Source organism: Nicotiana tomentosiformis, chromosome 1 (genome assembly GCF_000390325.3).
Source record: "Nicotiana tomentosiformis chromosome 1, ASM39032v3, whole genome shotgun sequence".
In the NCBI taxonomy this organism is placed as follows: domain Eukaryota; kingdom Viridiplantae; phylum Streptophyta; class Magnoliopsida; order Solanales; family Solanaceae; genus Nicotiana; species Nicotiana tomentosiformis.
Window position 1 is genome coordinate 130,382,164 of NC_090812.1, and position 19,948 is coordinate 130,402,111.

A 19,948-nucleotide genomic window follows, 5' to 3' on the forward strand; every position below is an offset into this window, starting at 1 on the left:
AAATCACATTAAAAGGTAGGAGTAAATTATAAGGGATAAAAAAGCAGATCACGTTTTTTAAAAAAGGCAATCATGTCCGTAGAAATTCAAAAATAGTTAAATTTACGAGTGGTAATTGAAAAATAGTCTAAGTTTCAAAAGTAATCGAAATTTATTCACTTTTCATGTAAAGATAAATTTGAGCGAAAATAGTGTTCAAAATTCGGAAAATATTCCAGCATAATATAATGGAGTTTAAATTTTTTACATGTTACAGGTGCTCCAATCTACAATATATTATGTTGGAACTTTGTGTGTGCTCGAGTTCCAGCATGAATTTCATATACAGATGTACCAATCTCCAGTATATTATACTGAAATTTTCTGTGTTACAGCAAAATAGTGATTATTTTTTAATGACTTTATCATGGCTATTTTTCAATTAACAATACTATTTTCACAAGAAAATTGAAAAAGAAATAAAAAAAGAAGAAGCCCAAGACTGATAAGTTTTGCACCACAAAGCCAAGGACAATCTCTTCTCCCCTCCTCGTGTCCACACCCCTCTACTACCCCCTTCGTCAAATCATCTTCCAATCCTCTCTGTATTCTTCAGGAAGGGGGTCTTAATTAAGTACTATTACCCAATAATAAGCTTCAGATCTGCCTATCTTGTTTGATCATGTACGGATTCGAAGCTCTTACATTCAATATTCACAGTGGCTACTTGGAAGCCATAGTGAGAGGTCATAGATCTGGCCTTCTCACTTCCGCTGATTACAACAATCTCTGCCAATGTGAAACCCTTGATGATATCAAGATGCACCTTTCTGCTACCGAATACGGCCCTTATCTTCAAAACGGTCTCTTTTCCTTTTGTAATTAAAGCCTTGTGATCTTGAATTGTGAAATTTGGATCTTTTATAGGCTGTTTGAGTCTATTATAAAGTTGAGATCTTCGGTTGACTTTATTTGCTCTTCTCCTTGTACCCATTTGACTAAATCTAGGCTTTTGGACAAAATGTGAAATTTGGATGTTTAGGGGTTTCTCTTCTTTTATCATTTGAGTCGATTAAAGCTTTGTTATGTTGAGTTCTGGCTTTAAATATGATTTTAGATGTTTATAGGATACCGCTAGAATTTGAAGATCGAACCGTCTGTTTTTTAAATTCACGTAAGTATGCTAGGAATTGACTTTCGACCCTTGTCTCCCCTTAGAGGGGAGGGGTGGAGCTATTGAGGAGTTTATGTGAGACAGCATCATATTAGTTTTAGGGTGAAGAGTAGTGAATTAATTGATTTCACTGTGATACCATGTGCTGCTATTCCATATGATAATGAAAAACTGTTAGCCTTGCTTTGAGCAACTCCATAAACAATCATCTCTTTTTGAAGGAGCAAAAGCTGCAAGGTGCAGTGATGCTCAATCAGATCAGTAGCGGACTTTGAATGATTAAGTGAAGATAGTATCTCCTTTTTCGTCTGATCAACTTGTGTCGTTCTAGTTTCTGTTCTCCTTTGCTTTTCTTTTTCTTAGGAATGTTGTGAATTGAAAAAATAGATTTGGGACTAAGCAAAAGTATGACTTCTGAAATTAGGTTGTTTGTACTTTTTCGATGGCTGTATTTCTGGTACTACATAATTAAGATTTTCTCCTCCCTTTTTAATTTTTTTGAGGACTCCTTATTTTATTTTAAGCGACATGTGGACGTAACAAAAATCAGAATAGATATCTCCACATAACTTCATTTATCCTCTTATGTTTTTTTTAATTGCTTGCGGACCTTGGATTTTAAAATGTTCATGTTACTTGATAGTGGATGGATCACATTGTGAAACAGAGGCCAATAGTGCGAATCCATTCCTTGATGTGATCAGTTTTCTGTTTCTAGATGTGGGAATATGCTTGAAGGACCAAAAGAAAAGATGTTGTTCAGTGTGTTGGTGCTGATAGCACTTTCTGTTGCATTGTTCTTTGGCTCACTCTTACAATGTTTCTTATTTTTGGTGGCCATCTGCAGAGCCTTCCCCCTTGCATACTACCACAATTGTGGAGAAGTGCACTCTCAAACTTGTCGATGAATACAACCATATGCTTTGCCAAGCCACAGAGCCCTTGTCGACCTTTTTAGAGTACATCAGGTATGTTATTATTGGTGTGCTGGGAATGATGGTTTATTTTACTCTAAATTCCACTTTCCATTTGTCCCATAGGCACGATAATCATTTTACAAAACTATGAAATCAGAACTATGGGTCTATGCTATCTGTGCATGATGGTTAAAAATCACATATGTCTAGATAATATGGCATTAGTGTCCTTGTGTGGCCACATGTCTTTTTTTTGATGAAGTAAGGGAATTTCATTAAATGGCATCAAGAAGATGCATAGCAAAAATTACAACATAAAGGTATTGTCTGCTCATATACAAAAACTTACAGGACAACTAAGGAGCAGACAAAATCCAGAAATAGTTCAACACTAGTTACAGGGGCCTGATTGAACCAACTAAATAAGTTAATTAAACAAGTGGCTTTAAGAGTGTGGTTGGGAGTTGAGATCCCATCAAAACATCTACGGTTCCTTTCATTCCAAATACTCCAAAAAATAGCACAAGGTACCATTGACCAAGTCTTTTTGATGGATTTCCCAACTCTCCAAGAACACCAACTCTCATAAGCTTCCTTGATACTGTTTGGCATAACCCAGGCAAGTCCAAAAACTGATAAAAACATACTCCAAATATCAGCTGCTACTGAACAGTGCAAAAAAAAATGCCTCACACTCTCAGATTCCATCTGGCACATATAACATCTATTCACGGTCGGTATACTCCTTCTGCTAAGATTGTCTTGAGTAACACAAGCTTCATACAATGTTGTCCACATAAAGCCAGCTACTTTTGTAGGTAGTTTGGTTTTCCATATAAGCTTTCATGGCCATTTGTTGATCAATTCCTTGTTGGAGCATTGATTGTCATATCCTCTTTTGACAGTATAGGTTCTCTCTTTTGATTCACCCCGTTCTAACCTATCCTGTACTTTGGAATTGACATTAGCACCTGATAATTTATTGAGCAAACCCAACAGATCATTCAACTCCCAATCTTGGATATCCCTTCCAAATGTGGAGCCCAAGCACTATTTTGCCAAACATGTGAGATAGTTGCATCTTTATTACTAGCAAGTAAAAATAAAGCTGGAAATTCATCTTTCAGGGTCTCTGTTCCTAGCCATTTATCTTTCCAGAAAGATATATGAGCCCCGTTCCCTAGCTTTAGTGATGACTTGAGCTTGAATTCTCCCCAAAGCTTTGAAATGTGTTTCCAGGGGCCTGATCCATGTGGAGCTCTCCCTTGCCTAGTGCACCAGTTGTTTGCCACCCCATACTTTGCTTAAATTACTATTTTCCATAGCCCTGAACTTTCCATGTTGCACCTCCAATGTCATTTCATCAATAAACTCCTGTTATGCAAGGCAAGATCCTTTATCCCTAGCCATCCATGGTTCTTAGGAAGAATAACTCTTGGCCATTTAACCCAATGGAACTTGTGAGTGTCACTATTGCCTTCCCATAAAAAATCTCTTCTTAATTGATTAAGTCTCCTTTGTACCTTAGCTGGGATTGGGACATGAAATATGATGGTATGCTATCTAGCACACTATTGATGAGTGTAAGTCTGATAGGTATTGCATTTTCCAGGAAGCCAGTTTTCTTTTAAATTTTTCAATCACTCCATTTCAGATGCCTTGAGACTTGTATCTATCTCCCAATGGGAGCCCCAGATATGATGTAGGGAAAGATCCCACTTTACAACACATAACCTCTGCAAGCTCATCCAGATTTGGGACTGTGTTAATCGGATAGATGGTGCCTTTCAGCATGCTAATGTGTAGGCCTGAAATAGCTTCAAAGATCATTAGCGTGAGATTAAGATATAGAACCTATGATTTTTCAGCTCTGCAAAAAATCAGAGTGTCGTCTGCATATAGCAGATGCGACACTATCACAGAATTGCCCTCTTCATTGCGCACCTTAAAACCCTCCAGCCAATGGAGCTGGTTAGCCTTGTCTAACATTTTGCTTAGGCCTTCCATAGCAAGAATGACTGAATGAACAAAAAAGGTGACAGTGGATCTCCCTGTCTGATGCCTTTTTGGGGAGAGAAAACCCCAACAGGTCCACCATTGATTAGAATTGAGTACTTCACCGTGGTAATACAAAATTTAATCCATCTAATCCAGCGTTCTCCAAATCCCATCTTCCTGAGTATATTAATCAAGTACGCCCAATTGAGTTGGTCAAATGTCTTTTCAATGTCAAGTTTGAAAAGTAGACCAGGTTGCCCAGACTTCATCTTCCAGTCTAATATTTCATTGGCTATTAGAGCTGCATCATTAATCTGCCTTGATTTGATGAAAGCATTTTGATGTCCTGAAACTAGCTTCCCTATCACCCCTTTCAACCTCTCTGCTATGATCTTGGAGGCTATTTTATAAACACTGCCAATCAAGTTGATTTGTCTGTAGTCCCTCAATTCAGTGGCTCCTTTCTTCTTAGGGATTAGAGCTATAAACGAGGCATTACAAGACCTTACTAAGTTGCCATTCTGGTGAAAATAATGAAGTGCGCCCATGATATCATTCTTTACTACCGCCCATGATTTCTGGTAAAATGCCATGGTGTAACCATCAGGACCTGGAGCTTTATCGGGTGCACAAGCTTTGATAATGTCCAGAACTTCTGCCTCTTCAAATGGTCTTTCCAGCAACTCTTTCTATTCTCTAGATAAAGTTGCTACATCTTCTAGCCTTGCTGAAGGTCTCCATCTTTCATTTTCAGTGTACAACTTCGGATAGAAGTCTAAAATCTCACTTCAGATTACAGCCTTGTCTTCAATGAAATCATCTTCAATTTTGAGTCTGTCAATAAGATTATTTCTCCTGTTGGAATTGGCAACTTTCTGAAAGAACTTGGTGTTTTGAGCCACAAACATTTTGATTTTTGCCTCCAAGAGACTTTTTCTGCTTTGGCCAGCTGCTGAATTTCCATTTGAAGACTCATCGTGCTGGATTTTTCTTCTTGAGAAAGAGTTCTGCCTTCAGTTTGTTGTTGCAAAAAGAAAAGCTCTTCTAGGGCTCTTCCCCTCCTAGCTGCAGTTCTGCCATATTCCTCTCTGTTTCAAGTTGTGAGATCTTTTTTTAGTAGCTTCAATTTATTCACCTGTACAAAGTCAGGAGTGCCATTGACTTCGTAACTCTGCCACCATGACTTGATCCTATCCTGAAAGCCTTCCGTGTTTAACCACATATTTTCAAATTTAAAGTAGGATGGATTTGAATCCCAGTCCCCACTTTCCAACATGATAGGAGAATGATTTGAGATGACTTTGGGAAGGGCAACTTGACTAATTTTTTGAGAAGTATCATTCCATTCTAATGACACAAGGAATCTATCTATTCTTGATGCTTGGATATTCTCCTCTCCTCTGGACCATGTGAATTGAGCTCTTTGCAATGGTAAGTCTAATAAGCATAGATCTTGAATGACATATGAGAACCCCCTCATGGCCCTTGATCTTCTCAGACAATTATGCCTTTCTCTTTCAAACCTACAAACATTGAAATCGCCTCTTATTACCCATTGCTCATCCCAGATTCCTCTAACAGCCCCTAGTTCATTCCATAACTCTTCTCTTTCCCAGTTTGTGTGTGGCCCACCATACACCCCTGTAAAACAGAATCTGAAATTCTCATTAGTGTTTTCCAGCATGCTTGAGATGGAATAAGTACCCTGCAGAATTTCTATACATTTCCATAGTCTTTTGTCCCACATGTCCTATCTTTGTTTCTTGCACCCTCCATTTGCTACGAAAACCTATCTTTGTTTCTTGCACCCTCCATTTTCTACGGAAACCTATCATTGTTTCTTGCTCCCTCCATTGGTATATTATTTGTGGGAGATGTTACAAAAGAAAAGAAGAAAAGATGAGAGGAAGGTGCTGCTCGGTAGGAAATTAATTGTACTACCACATCTATCCTATATTTTGTGATGGCATTGTTGGTTTTGGAAATCAAGGTTATCATTTTTTGAGTTGAAATTAACGAAAACTTTTGAAAAGAATGATGATAAGTGTTTGAGCATTTCTTTTGTTGAAGTTGAAAGAATTATAATTGAAATAAATAAGTTAGAACCAAAAAGTTAAAAGTATAGCAGATGAATTGGGATGGAGGAAGAATATATAAGGTCGCTAACGAAGTAAAAGATCCAGATGGTTGCTAGGTGATCATATTTGGCCTCTCAAAAAATGGAACTGCGAAATATCCTAGCGTTAAAGTGACCAAGCTGCATCTACTTTATCCGGATGACCTTTCAATATCTCGTCCATTCATTTGTAAACATATATACAGGGATAGCCATAATAGGTTAGGGGATAGCTTTGTATACCTGTTCGGCTCTTCTCCCTTGCACCTTCTCTCCATACACATAGCGAACTTCTGACTTTTTGTGCATCATAATTAACTAGCTTCGCCTTCACAATGTGTGATGGAGATGATTTAACTTTTCCTTCCATTTAACAAAAGGGCAGCAGTTCAACAACTTTTTCCTTTTCAATGTGTGATGGAGATGATTTAAACCTTCGCCTTCACAATGTGTGATTGAGATGATTTAACTTTTCCTTCCATTTAACAAAAGGGCAGCAGTTCAACAAACAACCTTTTCCTTTTCTTGCACTATCTGCAATAGGGGATGCTTCCCAAGTTGCCATATGCTTTCCAGTAACGATTGGGATTAATTGAATATTATATCCCATATTAGTACATAAATGTGTTCGAAACTTTCCTCTTGTGCCAACATGTGAGTTGGACTGCAACTAATAGTCACTATGGAAAATGAATATATAAACAAAAACCTTGTGAGTTGCACTTGAGAGCTCCTAGTTTTAGATAAAGCATGAGCAATAATTGAGCCTTGGTATGCTAGTTTTAATTGGAACAAGCTTAAACAGCTCTCCTAGTCTATCATCTTTGATTTTCGTAACTTATCTCCAAAGAAAGAGACAGGCACTACTTAAATGATCAAGCTCATGGCTTAATGTGGGGTTTTCTATTATGCTTATTGTTTCTGTTGCTAACTAATTGTTGTCCTACATGTGGTTAAGGGTGTGCTGCTGGTTAATTGAGTGAGCCTGATGTGGCTTATGGAATCATGTTCATCTAGCTTATTATTTACCTCTTTCTGGTCTATATGATTGAATCTAAGTTGTGTTATTCCTTCATATGTTTCAGATATGGTCACATGATTGACAATGTTGTCTTAATTGTGACTGGAACTTTACATGAGAGAGATGTTCAAGAATTGCTGGAGAAATGCCATCCTTTGGGCATGTTTGACAGGTAGCGTTCATAATACCTCTCTGGCTGTTAAATAGCTGAAACTAATCAGTAGCATCTATTAACTTTCCTAACTTATTTCCACAGTATTGCTTCCCTGGCAGTTGCACAGAATATGAGGGAGCTTTATAGGCTGGTGCTTGTTGACACACCCTTGGCTCCATACTTCTCTGAGTGCATTACTTCAGAGGTATCAAATGCTTCCCTCTTATCTTTGTTTATGCTTCTAGCTTCCTTCAGTATGAAGCTTTTCTATGCATGCAGTTCTAGTGTAGAAGGATGGTGCGCTTTTAAGTAGTTAATCAGTATCTTCTGTCCACTTAATGGGTCCTTGTTATGTATTCATTATTTACATGCAGCTTTTAAGGATATACTGAATATGTCAGTTTTTGTTCATTCCAAGTAGAAGGGCTATGAATATGTTGAGTATTTTATTTCTTAATCAACTGTCTTGAATCAGTTGCTCTTATCAGTCTTGTTAATCAATCGTCTTGGATGAGTTGCTCCTGCGAGTTTGCCTTCTGCCTTGCCCATGTTTAAATATTTCCTTTGTCAATGGGACTTATTTCATGCAGGACTTGGATGACATGAATATTGAGATTATGAGGAATACTCTATATAAGGCGTACCTTGAAGATTTCTACAGATTTTGCCAGGTAATCATTTGTTGTACAATTTTGTACCATATGTTTATACTTTTAGATACTGATCCCTTTCCTCAAAACTAAAATTACACGTCCTGTTACTCTTGTCTGATATGAATATTGTCAATAGGAACTAGGTGGTGCTACTGCAGAGATCATGTCTGACTTACTTGCTTTTGAGGCAGACAGGAGAGCAGTTAACATCACCATAAACAGGTATGTCATGGGTTCATGATTTCTCTGAATCTGGGTATACTACTGAATGTATATCAGGTTATAATTTTTCAACTACCAACTGGAATTTGTTGATGCAGCATTGGCACTGAACTAACACGTGATGACCGTAGGAAGTTGTACTCTAATTTTGGCTTGCTGTAAGTTTATGCACTTTAATCTTTTACGTTTTTGAGTCATATGCGACATTGGAGACCTCTTTTTTTCTGACACTATTTGTGTTGAATAGTTATCCATATGGTCATGAGGAACTTGCCATCTGCGAAGATATAGATCAGGTATTTTACGTGTAACTTTTGTTTTCCTTCATTTTTCTAGAACCTTCTTGTATATGGAGCTTCTATATTGTTAGATGGGTGCTAGTATTCTGTCTATTCTCTATTGCATGAAGTTCTACTTCCTTACCATACTTCTTGAAAAAGAAAAGGGTGAAGTATCATTCAGCACTGAGATGACAGATAAGTGAAGCAAAGAGAGAATTATTGATTTTCTTTGCAGAACTATGGTGGAAGCAATTGATAATTTTTCTGATGCTTACAAGTTTAGTGGCTAAACCCGAAGTTGAGGCTTATCCTCCATGTTTCCTCGTACTTGTAGGTCCGTGGTGTCATGGAGAAGTACCCTCCTTATCAATCCATATTCTCTAAGTTGGCTTATGGGGAGAGCCAGATGCTTGACAAGGCTTTTTATGAAGAGGAAGTCAAACGCCTTTGCCTGGCATTTGAACAACAGGTTTTCATACTGTGGAAATTGCTTAACTGTATTTGTGTAGAATCTCCGTGAACATTTTCTTGCTTGTTTGTGAAACATTTTCTGAAATCATGCAAAAGGATCTACAATGTGTTCTTTGTTTTTTTTTTTTCAAAAAGGATTTCACTTTTTTTTTAAAGTTTATTCTTTATTTTTTCTTTGATGGTGTGTTCTTTAAGTTTTCTCAAGAACTTTTCTTTTCTTTTTCAAGCTGTCTTAAAAATGTGGTTTTAGCGTGTTTTTCAAATAAGTTCTTCCCGCAAAACTCACATATCTTCAGGGGGAAAAAACTTGCAACTATCCAAACACGTGTATTTTACACAAATCGTTTTCAAAAAGTTGTTCAAACAACTTAGAATTCCTAATCACACAGCAGCTTCGACCCCCTAGTCCTCCCAGTTCTCAAATTATACAAGAAAAAATCGTAAAGAATGTAAAGTGAAATATTATAATCTGTGTACTTCCCTCACTGATTCTCTCTACTCCTTTATTGCAGTTCCACTATGGTGTATTTTTTGCATATGTAAGGCTGAGAGAACAGGAGATTAGGAACTTAATGTGGATATCTGAATGTGTGGCTCAGAACCAGAAATCCAGAGTCCATGACAGTGTTGTTTTCATATTTTAATGATCTGGTAATTCAGATTATGTGCTCTCCATACTCTTTTGTATATCTGAGTTGCACTGTAGTTTGTTGATTAATATGAGTTATTCTCCGGGTAAAGGTTAACCTCAGCTGTGTGATGGGGGTCATGCTTCGAAAAGTTATCCTCCAGGAAACTTGCCAGTCCTTCTGCGCGCTTCCTGAGTTGTACTGTGAGTTGCGAAGAGATGTTCATTGTGTATCTTCTCTAATAAATTCAGTGTATGCATGGTTGAATATCATCTGGAATGATCCTTGGATTGATGTGTATCTGAAAATCTCTATTTTTTGAACTTTATCACAATAAAATTCTGCAGTTGTGTTGAATACATAACTCGTTTTGTATGAAATCCTATTTTTATTATCATGTTCAGTAAAGCTTAAAAGTATTGTTATCTGCTATCCGAGGGCGTACGAAATTGAAATAGAGAACGTACGTGTTAAATGATGAAACTAGTGCAAAGACCATAGATTCCTACTATCTTATTATTAATCCAAAAACATAAGTTATTGCTTCATTCGTCCCATTTCATCTGCATGGTCTCCTTAGTTTTCTCTTTCTTTCAATTAAACCTCCTTAGGAGAGTCATGAAATGGAGGGAAAACCCAAAAGAAAATGAATTGGTAAGAGTTGTCTGGCAACAGAAAGTATTAGAAATCTGAAGAACGAGTTTGTGTAATTTTTGCTGTTCTCATTTTCTATTTAGTTTTTAGCTGAATCAGAGTTTATTTATATAGCTTTCATTTCAAGTGGATAAAGAATGCAAACTGGATGAGTCTTTAATTTTCAAGTCTCCGGTGTATCCACCGGAGTGTCATATACTTTTGTTGGTAAGAATATAATAATAACCTGTAACGAGTTGATCAAGTTATATATTGAAAGAGAAGATTAAGAGGAATAGAGTACTTGTAATCATACCTAATAACATGAGATAAACGAGAATTACTCAAAGGACCTAATCCACGATCAAGTACGCAAAGCAATTTATACAATTAAGTTTAATTTTCTTCCCCATAAAATAAAGCACAAACACAAAGTACATACTAAGATAATATTATGATTACTTTGTCAAAACATCATGTATACAGAAGGTATATGGCAAACGAAATTTTCAAGTGAAAAGGGGAGATTACGGTAAGGATAGTAATCCAAAAGATACCTATTTGTACCCAAAATATGAGCTGTATGCCCTCTTTGCATATAGGTTAACAGCATAATCTTTTCCGTATATTCTACTACATACAAAAAAAGTTTAAGGGAGAAAAAGGTTTAAAGAGAAACAGGCTTAGATCTATTGGAGGCTTTGGTAGCCAATGTTACAAGAAACTCTCTATAGTCTCCTTGAGGAATACTTTCACAAATGGCAGTTTTAAGATCAACTCCATATTTCTTGTCGAAGGCCACTTGAATATCTTCCATGTCAACCTCTGCCCTACTTACCATTATTCTGATCAATGCTCCTTTATCCCTTGTTGTTCCCTTTAAGCATTCATACACCATCTGTGCAATACTCAACTCCATTCGTTTAGTTAATGACATTCCTCATTTTGTTTTCATTTTTTACTTTATATAGAATGATAAGTGGTAAATTCAAGGTGGTCAAGTCAGAGACAAGAGTCCCAAGAATTTGAGAAATTTGCGACTACATGCAGAATAGACATTAATGTTGAGAGCACTAATACCCATTGCTGAGTTAAAATAGGATGCCATCATTCATCAAGGGTGTGGAATCATGGTTGAAATTCTTGCACTCTTAAACATAAATATTTTATTTTAAAAAACAAGTGTTTATCCCCTTTAGTGGTCCCACATTAGTCTAAACTTTTGGATACTGATGAAGGGCTAAACAGAATAAAGTTGGAAATAGTTTTTTCTACAAATAGGAGGTGACTCCATCAAAGCATATGAATGAATGAAAAACTACCTGAGAAAAATACTTTGTGGGGCTGCAGATGTATTTGACTACTGCTTCCAGTGCTTCCTCCAAGTCTCCACATTTTCCAAATTTCAAATACTACAATAAAGCTTTGTTAACAAGGAAATATCGACAAGTAAAAAGAAAACAGAATTCCCAAAATGATTACTAAAACTAACAATGTGAAATTAGTAAAAGAAAAGGAACTTAAACTCTTGAAATCTTCCTTTCCACTGTTAAAGTTTACATATTAAACACAATTGCAAAAACTCATTATCTTCTTAGACCTACTTACTCATTATCTATTCATCCCTGCCTATTTATGCAACCTAAGGAAAGGAAAACTGCCTGGACCATTTCTTGCTTGGTATGCAAAATGGAAAATCAATATATCTCTCTCTAGGGTCCACATATTGTTTCTCCAAAACAAAAACACTTATTGAAGTTGTCCCCCTGTTCTCTTTTTAAACCAAACACAGAAATTTATTGACTTTGTTTGGAAACTAAGGGAATAGTAACATTGTTGGTTCTTCTAATTCAAGATTACAGATCTCACTTTTTATGAATGGTTACATGTAAATATTTTTTGAATGACCTAATCCTTTAAACCATGGTTGTATATAAGCTAAGCTCTTTTTATTTATCTCTCTTGTCAGGTTTTTGTTTTTCTTTGTGCCGGACCTTATCTACTTATTACTGTTAGTGCTTTGCACCTACTCTCTGGTTCTTATGTTGCTGTCATTACTTCTGTTTTCTGTCGATAGTACTGATATATTGTCTCTCTTTTGAGCCGAGGGTCTTCCGGAAACAGCATCTCTATCCCCGGGTAGGGGTAAGGTATGCATACACTCTACCCTCCCCAGACCCCACTTGTGAAATTTTACTGGGTTGTTGTTGTTGTTGTCTCTTGTCTTGATTTCTATTAAAGAGAATATAGCTCTCGTTTGGCTATAGATTTTGCTAAGTTTTTTTCAAAACAAATTTGGCAAAACATGGTTGTTTATAGATTTTATCCATGTTTTGACAGATTTTGAAAACAAAATTTTCAAATCCCAAAACTAGCACTAGAACTATTTTTGCCCAAAATATTACTGTTTGATTTTTTAACAATTTTAAAAGTTACCCCAAACTTTTGTATTTTATAAAAAAACTATCATCTATTATGACCCAACTAATTACTATCATTTTCCTTTGGACGGATGGATCTTGTAATATTATTACAATTTGACGAATTATAGTAGCTAGTAATTGTGTTATTAGCAGTTGATATTAAAATATCAAGTTATGGTTTTAGGATAGTGTACTATGTAGTTAATTATAAAAATGATAATTTTGTGCCAAACTTATCTATGTTCAGGACTATGATTTGTGATAATGATAATGAATGACATCGATGAAGGTTCTGCATATACAGGATTAGCAAGTTTGTTTGTTTGGTATTGCTGAATATTTTTGATAGTTTTTAGAACTTATGAGTATAAGTCACATTTCATGTTTTTTCTACAAACACAAAAAGTGAAATATATTTTTAAAAATTATGTCCAAACAGATTTTCATCTTCAAACCAAACTTTACCCAAATCAGAGTTTTAAAATAAATTTGGGAAACTATGGTCAAACGCTGGCATAGTAAAAAGTCTGGGAAAAGGAAGCAGTAGAAGAGACTTACTTTAGCATAACTATGGCCATAAATGTGTTTATAGCTAGAAAAGGTGAGTTTGAGCTGTGGAATGCTTCTTTTACTGAGAATCTCCAAGACAACAGCTTCATCAACAGTGACACCTGTTCTTCCCTCCCCTGTTTGGTATAATCTCCTTGCATCACACTTGCCTATGTGTTGGCTAATATCAGCATTGTGTGCTTTGTGTGATGCTGATAATGCCATTAGTATCTACCAAAAAAATACAATAATTAAAAATCATCATAAATTTTTGAACCCAAAGAAGATTAAAGTTAAAAAAGTCTCTTTATAAATTTCCAAAAAAAGATGTTGCTAAAGAGGTTGGAATAATAATCATAAACCACTGTGCATCGCATACAGAGCAATCTGTTAGCTAAAGCTTTGCGTGCTTCGGGTGTTGCTGATAATGTAGTCCCCTACACTACTACCAACCAAATCAATCCATACATGGATGCAAAAAGAAAGAAAGAATATCATAATTTTAAGAAGAAAAACAAATGTTCCCAGAGGAATGAAAAATGACTTTTCTGAACCAAAAATCTGGAAAAAATAAATCATCATAAATTGGTCACAATTTTTTGCAAAAAGTTATTAAAAAAGAACGAAATAAAAGGGGCTATGAAAACAAATTTTCACCATACACGGAGCAAAACCTGAATGTTCCAAGCAAATCAGAAGAAGAAAAGAGGTGGGCGATTTTGTTTTTGTTTTTTTTCCTCTTCTGAGATATTGAAATGAGCATCAGAAATGGCACCCAAAAAAACATCGAAAAGAAACATAAAAAGGTTAAAAACAAAAAGGAACAAAAAGAAGAAGGATCGAGTGGAATCTCTTGATAAGCCCCTATCTTCTAGTATAATGTCTGATAAGCCAAAAGAAAAGAGGGAATTGTTTTTCTTACTTTTTGACAAGGATGAGGAGGTTCAATGGAGGAAATGTCATTGTCCAAATGTCTTCTAAACTTTGTCAAATAAGCTTGTCGAATCAGAGTAACATGGCTAGATTTTCTACAGGTAAATATCTCCATTAAAGCTCTGTAATTGACCTCATTCTCCTCTAATGCTTCCCTTGCCACATCTGCATCACGCTGGTGCGGATTTTGCAACAACATGGCCAACCCCAAAGCTGCCATTGATGATGATGAAGTATTACTATTACTATTAGTAGAAGATGAAATTAGTGGATCATTTCTGTGGATGCTATTTCGGAAACCGAGAAAAGGATCTTCTCCATACAACTCCATGTATTTATCTTTTGATTTTGTGGCGTTGGTTGGTGTTTAGAGCAGCTACAACTTGGATCAAGTGGTTCTTTAGCTCACAACAACTGTGAAGCTCTTGGCAAATAGTTTAACACATTTCGCTTGATAATGACATTTTATTTTTGTTGGTGTAGTGGATTTGTGAAAAGGAGTCAACTAAGGTGAATGGACTAAATGGGCTAACATACTTGGACACCACGGAAAAGATAGCTAGCACTCCAACTACCTTTTCTTTTTGTTTTTCTGTTTTTTCCTTTCTTTCTTTCTGGATCAATTTGATTTTTGTGTGCACTCAAATATTTTTATCAAATGTTTGTTACTTACCTTTCACTAGCATATATGATATAGGAGTATATGGAATAACATTGTCTAGACAGATGGAAATAAATTGTTTACTAAGTAATGTTTTTTGTTTCTACTTGCATATCTAACCTTCTATAATTTTCATCAACTTCATTAATAGTTCGACTACACTAGTAAGTGCGTAGGTGGAATTTCTTTAATTATTTTTTTACTGTTTGTATTTTAAGTTGGGGTGGGACCATGAATAGTATTCCCTCCTTTCAATTTTATAGAATTTTTTATCCACTTAATCCTTTTTTAACTATTATTTAAAAAAAGCATCATTTATTGTTTATTCCATAAATAACACTTTTTTTCATTATTAGCATATTACAAAAATTAAGCCCAACATTCATCTTCTTCACTCCATTTTTTTAAATCTGATGCATATGTGAATGCCACCTAAATTCAAGATGTAATTGATTTATACGTCTTTTATACTTTGTATATCAAGTATCACTTTAATTCAAAATGTATTTTTATGTATATAATTTTTGTATATTTATTTGTGAAGTGCCATCTTATTTTAAGATGTATTTTTAATGTATATTTCAAATATATTTTATATGTCAAGTGCCATTTTAATTCAGGATGTATTATATATATATACAATATATATATTTTATATGTCAAGTGCCATTTTAATTTATGATGTATTTTTTATATATATGTTTTTTGTATATTTATATGCCATCTTAATTAAATTTAAGATATATTTTTTATGTATATTTCACATGTCTAAGTGTCATCTTAATTGAAGATATATTTTTTATGTATATTTTTTGTATATTTTATATGTGTTAATTCAATATATATATATATATATATATATATATATATATATATATATATATATATATATATATATATATATATATATATATATATTTTTATATACGTTATGTATATATTAACGTATATTATTATCGAAGTAAGATCTTTATGTTAAGAAAGGAAGAAAGAAGGAAGAGAAAGATAATTAAAAAGAAAATAAATGGAACAAATTTAGAAAATATATTGGCTTCGGCAGAAAATAAAATTAAGAAGATGAAGAAAAAGAAGGAAAGCTAATAGATAAAGAGAAAAAAGGCATGATTTTTGTACAAAGAATTATTGACTTTCCATTCAAATTGCTTATGTTTAGAGATTAATAATTAATATTCCTATTTTAATGGAACTGTGTGCTACAAATATAAATATTTTCCTGCCACAATTGTAATATTAGATTTCATGCTACGAATTTGTTATATTTCTTTTAAATTGTGACAGTTATGTAAAGTTTCCCAATTTATATGAATATTTTTGCTTTTCGAAATTCAAACTATGTAAACTTTGACCAGTATTTTAAAATGCATTTTTCATCATGTTGATATGAGAAGAATTGCAGTATATTTCGTATAAATTTTTAGTATCTTTTAATTTTTAAATATTTAGTTAACCTTAATCCAATTTAGCTTCAAAAATTAATCAAATTGATTCTCAAAAAGCAAAAACGTTCCCATAAATTAAAACTGGGGAGTAATGAATAACAAATTAGAAGATGGTGAGAAAGTTTTGATGACATTGAAATGTTACACCTAAGTTATGCATGGGGAGACAGAGAAGAAGATACTTCCCTAAATTAAGTGGCAAGTGGCAAGTAGGAAATTAAAGCCCATTTTCTTGAAAACTTTGAGTTAGTGAAAGTAACTAACGCAAATTCGAAAGGAATCTCAGTACGTGTGATTAAGCGTTTAATGTGGATTGTAGGAGTAGGTAATCCTTTTCGCCTTTAGATAGTCTAAGTTTTCCATCATTTGCTGCTTGAACCTTTTCCTAATGCTAATTTACATCTTAGTTAATGAGCTAGAAAGTCTATTTTAATTTGACCGATTGCTATGATTACTTCTGCAATTTACATAAATTTCATTAAAAGACCTTGACAAGAACGTAGGACAATTTTTTTGTAAAGTGAAGGCTTTTGTAAAGAAAAAGTTGCAAAGAAATGTATAACTTTTACCGTAATTTGGTTGATACAAGGAATTATAACGTAGTTATTGTTTATGTAGTGGTTAGTAATGAGGAGATTTCTATACATGAATTAGTTAATTTTGAAGGGTATTTTTTCTTTAAATATTTAATTCCCGCATTATTAATATACATATTATTATTCTATATTTTATTCTGCATAAAATAATACACAAATTTCAATTAACTTAATTCGGATATATTATTTAATACTGACAATCAAATTCTGCAGTAGTTAATGCAACGATTAATTTCCTTAGGCAACCAACTAAATATTATATTATCTTATACTAAAATAAATTAATTCAACACATCAACCAAATGATCTCTTAGAATATATAATTTTTCAAGTCATTCTTTACATATTGTCCATACTTTTTGGTGTGCGCAAGGATTGAGAAAATGTGGTCATGCATAATTCCAATCGAGCTTTTTCTATGTTTTTCTTGTTATATGCCACAAAAGTTTAATCTTCATAAATAAAAATGTGAAGATAGTTGTGCAACATGGGCCAAGGGAAGAGGAGGATTTGCTGTTTGTGTAGGGAAAGTGGGATAAACTGTAAAAGCTGAAAGCTTGCTGTGAAAATTGGGCAGAAAATGATGTGCCACAAGTTTTGTATTTCTGCGCAAAGTGTCTTTCCTCTGTGTTTTTGTCTTCTAGTGAAGGCTCCGTTGGTTTCTTAGTAGACAATGAGTCTGAACTCCTCTACTTTTTGCTTAACTTTCTCCTAAAGCTATTCCAATTCTACTGTTTGGCTGTTTTTCCTCTTCCTTTTTGTTTCTTGTTTTCCTAGTAAACAATGAATTTGAACTCCACCTCAATATGTTGTCAAAAGATGAAGACATAAGATGTTATATTGTGCTTACTTTTTTGGTCAAGGACTCAAGGCTCAAAAGGAAAAAGATGGCTATCCTCTCTATTTCAAATTAGATGAGATATTTTTCTTTTTAATCTAATCTAAAATAAATTACACATTTCTAAATTTAAAAATAGTTCAATTTTAAACTCTTCATTTTATCAATTTTACCGTTAATGAGAAGTTTTTATAATCACACAAATGTCATGACCCCACAAAACTTTTATCCTTTAAGCTTTTAAGATCACAAATTTCAAAAAAAAAAAAATTAAAAATTTCGTATCAAGTCAAACTATCTCGTCTAAATTAAAAATAAAAGATTATTATATTTTGGTGTAAAGGTGACTCCTCTCGTGGTTCCCTGTCAGAAAAGCAAAATTATGCAAGGAAACCATATGAAGACCAATTAATTGCAGACACGTCAGCTTTTGCAAAAGTTTTGTGGGTCCACAAGTTAGACGCCATTAGTCTTATTTTTCTACGTGATTTGCTTTGAGTTGAAACGACAAATTAATTAAGGTGTGTCTAATATCTTGTGGACGTCGTGAATATGTTGCTTGTGACCAACAATCCGTGTAATAACAAGCAGTGCATGATAATTGTATATTTTGCCATCAATTTGTGTGATTTCACCAAAATTTTCCTTTTCAAAATGTTTTCATATAAACGAATTGAAGAATCTTTGTACTCAAATTATCTTATCATCTCGTCATAGGTCGATTGAATGAGTAAGAAACAATGCTACATAATCAATGATCCATAAAGTGTTGAAGATAAAACCAAAAATTCTGTTAAAGACAACATAATAGCTAAAGCTTAGCAAATTAAATATTACCCAAGCCAAAGCTACCTTGAAAATCTTAAATGTTTTGATCGATTTGTTCAAGAAATGGAGTGCAGTGAATTCATGTAAGTTTACATAATTACCCCCGGTTGTTTTACTTTCTCAATTGCACCCTCAAACTTTGTGGGGTCCTATAACCCTTTGTATTTGTTCAAAGTATAATAAATATCTCCTTTTGAGATGACATGGCACCTTTAGTATTTTGCACACAATCACAGCGAGTGAGAAGTAAAAATTTGCCCAAATTCTGGTTATTTCTCCATTTTTCTATTTTTTTCCTTTACTTTTTCTTTTTTTCCTTTGCACCCACTTTCTGGTAATTTCCCCATTTTCATGTTTCTTTTTTCTCCATTTCTCTTTCTTCTTCTTAGAAGGTTGTAGCTCCATTAGTCTTTATTTGAGATCACTATTTCAATATCCTTGATTACGGAAAGGACTAAAAGTGACGAACGAAATGCTCGGTTTTGAAGAACCGAACTTAAATTATCGAAGGAGATTGCGGTACCTATTTTTAAAGTTCAAAAATCAAATCTGGAGTACAAATTCGGGTTACTTATTGATTTTTTGGTTAGATTTTGAAGATTTAGAACTGCAAATTTTAAACTCCATTGCGGGTTCTTCGAAAGTCCGTTACAGATGGTTCGAATCCTTATATTTAAATATGATTGGCTATTTGTGGGATTTGATATTTGATGTTAGATTTTGAGGTTATATTGATTTGAAGGTCTGAAACTTGATAAATATTCATCTATCATTGTGAGCACCTAATATTTTACCATGCTTGAATTTTTCAATCACTTTTTAGTATGTAAATATATTTTAAGTATAATCTATATATTTTAGCTCTTATTTCACCTTTTATAGTTATTACTTAAGAAAATTATATCTCACCCATCTCACCAATACCTCACTTCCACCACTTACTTTACCCCTTTTTCCCCAACTCCCTCATGTCACTTAGCACACATCTTACCACCAACATAATTATTCCCTCACAACTCACACTCTTCACTATTCCTCTTTAACAACTGTTACTCTTCCTCTTTAACAACTTACACTCCTACTCTCTTACTTATATAAAAACACTTAGACACAAGCTTTTAGATCATCTTTTGGAGTTGCTTGAACACACACGAGAAAGAGAGGGAAAATAGAAATAGAGAGAGGAAAAACAGAGGAAAAAAAAGGCTGCCTTCTTCTTTGCTTTAGCTTTCATCTCCATAGAGCAAGACCAAAATATTTCTGCCATGAAACTATCACAAAACCTTCATTAAAATACCTTTAAAATAGCTTCAAATTCCAACCCAAACAACCTCTGTAAAAGAGTTCCAAAAATGCAGCAAAGTCCCGATTTCGTTTTCTCATGTTGTACGGGGTTCCAATCGTTGGTTCCG

General features: G+C 34.2%; 2 protein-coding genes across 3 annotated transcripts; one reads left to right on the forward strand and one right to left on the reverse strand.

Moving 5' to 3' along the window:
* Window positions 1-484: 484 nt before the first annotated feature.
* On the forward strand, window positions 485-9,995 carry LOC104108959 (V-type proton ATPase subunit d2). Of its 2 annotated transcripts, XM_009618121.4 has the most exons (11): window positions 485-842; window positions 2,001-2,121; window positions 7,270-7,377; window positions 7,462-7,564; window positions 7,950-8,030; window positions 8,149-8,234; window positions 8,333-8,392; window positions 8,482-8,530; window positions 8,850-8,984; window positions 9,499-9,637; window positions 9,728-9,995. In XM_009618121.4, the coding sequence occupies exons 1-10, from the start codon at window positions 662-664 to the stop codon at window positions 9,628-9,630; spliced, it is 1,056 nt and encodes a 351-aa protein (XP_009616416.1). In that variant the 5' UTR covers window positions 485-661; the 3' UTR covers window positions 9,631-9,637; window positions 9,728-9,995. The 2 variants fall into 2 exon arrangements, with proteins under 2 accessions (XP_009616416.1, XP_033515249.1); XM_033659358.2 differs by having other exon boundaries at window positions 9,499-9,995.
* A 688-nt stretch (window positions 9,996-10,683) lies between these two features.
* On the reverse strand, window positions 10,684-14,714 carry LOC104108960 (uncharacterized). Its single transcript, XM_009618122.4, has 4 exons — window positions 14,143-14,714; window positions 13,230-13,451; window positions 11,571-11,660; window positions 10,684-11,146 (listed from the first exon to the last, which is right to left on the reverse strand). The coding sequence occupies exons 1-4, from the start codon at window positions 14,482-14,484 to the stop codon at window positions 10,916-10,918; spliced, it is 885 nt and encodes a 294-aa protein (XP_009616417.1). The 5' UTR covers window positions 14,485-14,714; the 3' UTR covers window positions 10,684-10,915.
* Window positions 14,715-19,948: the final 5,234 nt, after the last annotated feature.

Coding starts and splice junctions, on each gene's coding strand:
- LOC104108959 (XM_033659358.2), top strand. CDS start 662: ATGTACGGATTCGAAGCTCTTACATTCAATATTCACAGTGGCTACTTG. Junction 2,122..7,269: donor ACCTTTTTAGAGTACATCAG/GTATGTTATTAT, acceptor CATATGTTTCAG/ATATGGTCACATGATTGACA. Junction 8,235..8,332: donor GTTAACATCACCATAAACAG/GTATGTCATGGG, acceptor TTGTTGATGCAG/CATTGGCACTGAACTAACAC.
- LOC104108960 (XM_009618122.4), bottom strand. CDS start 14,484: ATGGAGTTGTATGGAGAAGATCCTTTTCTCGGTTTCCGAAATAGCATC. Junction 11,661..13,229: donor ATGGCCATAGTTATGCTAAA/GTAAGTCTCTTC, acceptor GCTTTATTGTAG/TATTTGAAATTTGGAAAATG. Junction 11,147..11,570: donor CCACAAAGTATTTTTCTCAG/GTAGTTTTTCAT, acceptor AGTATTGCACAG/ATGGTGTATGAATGCTTAAA.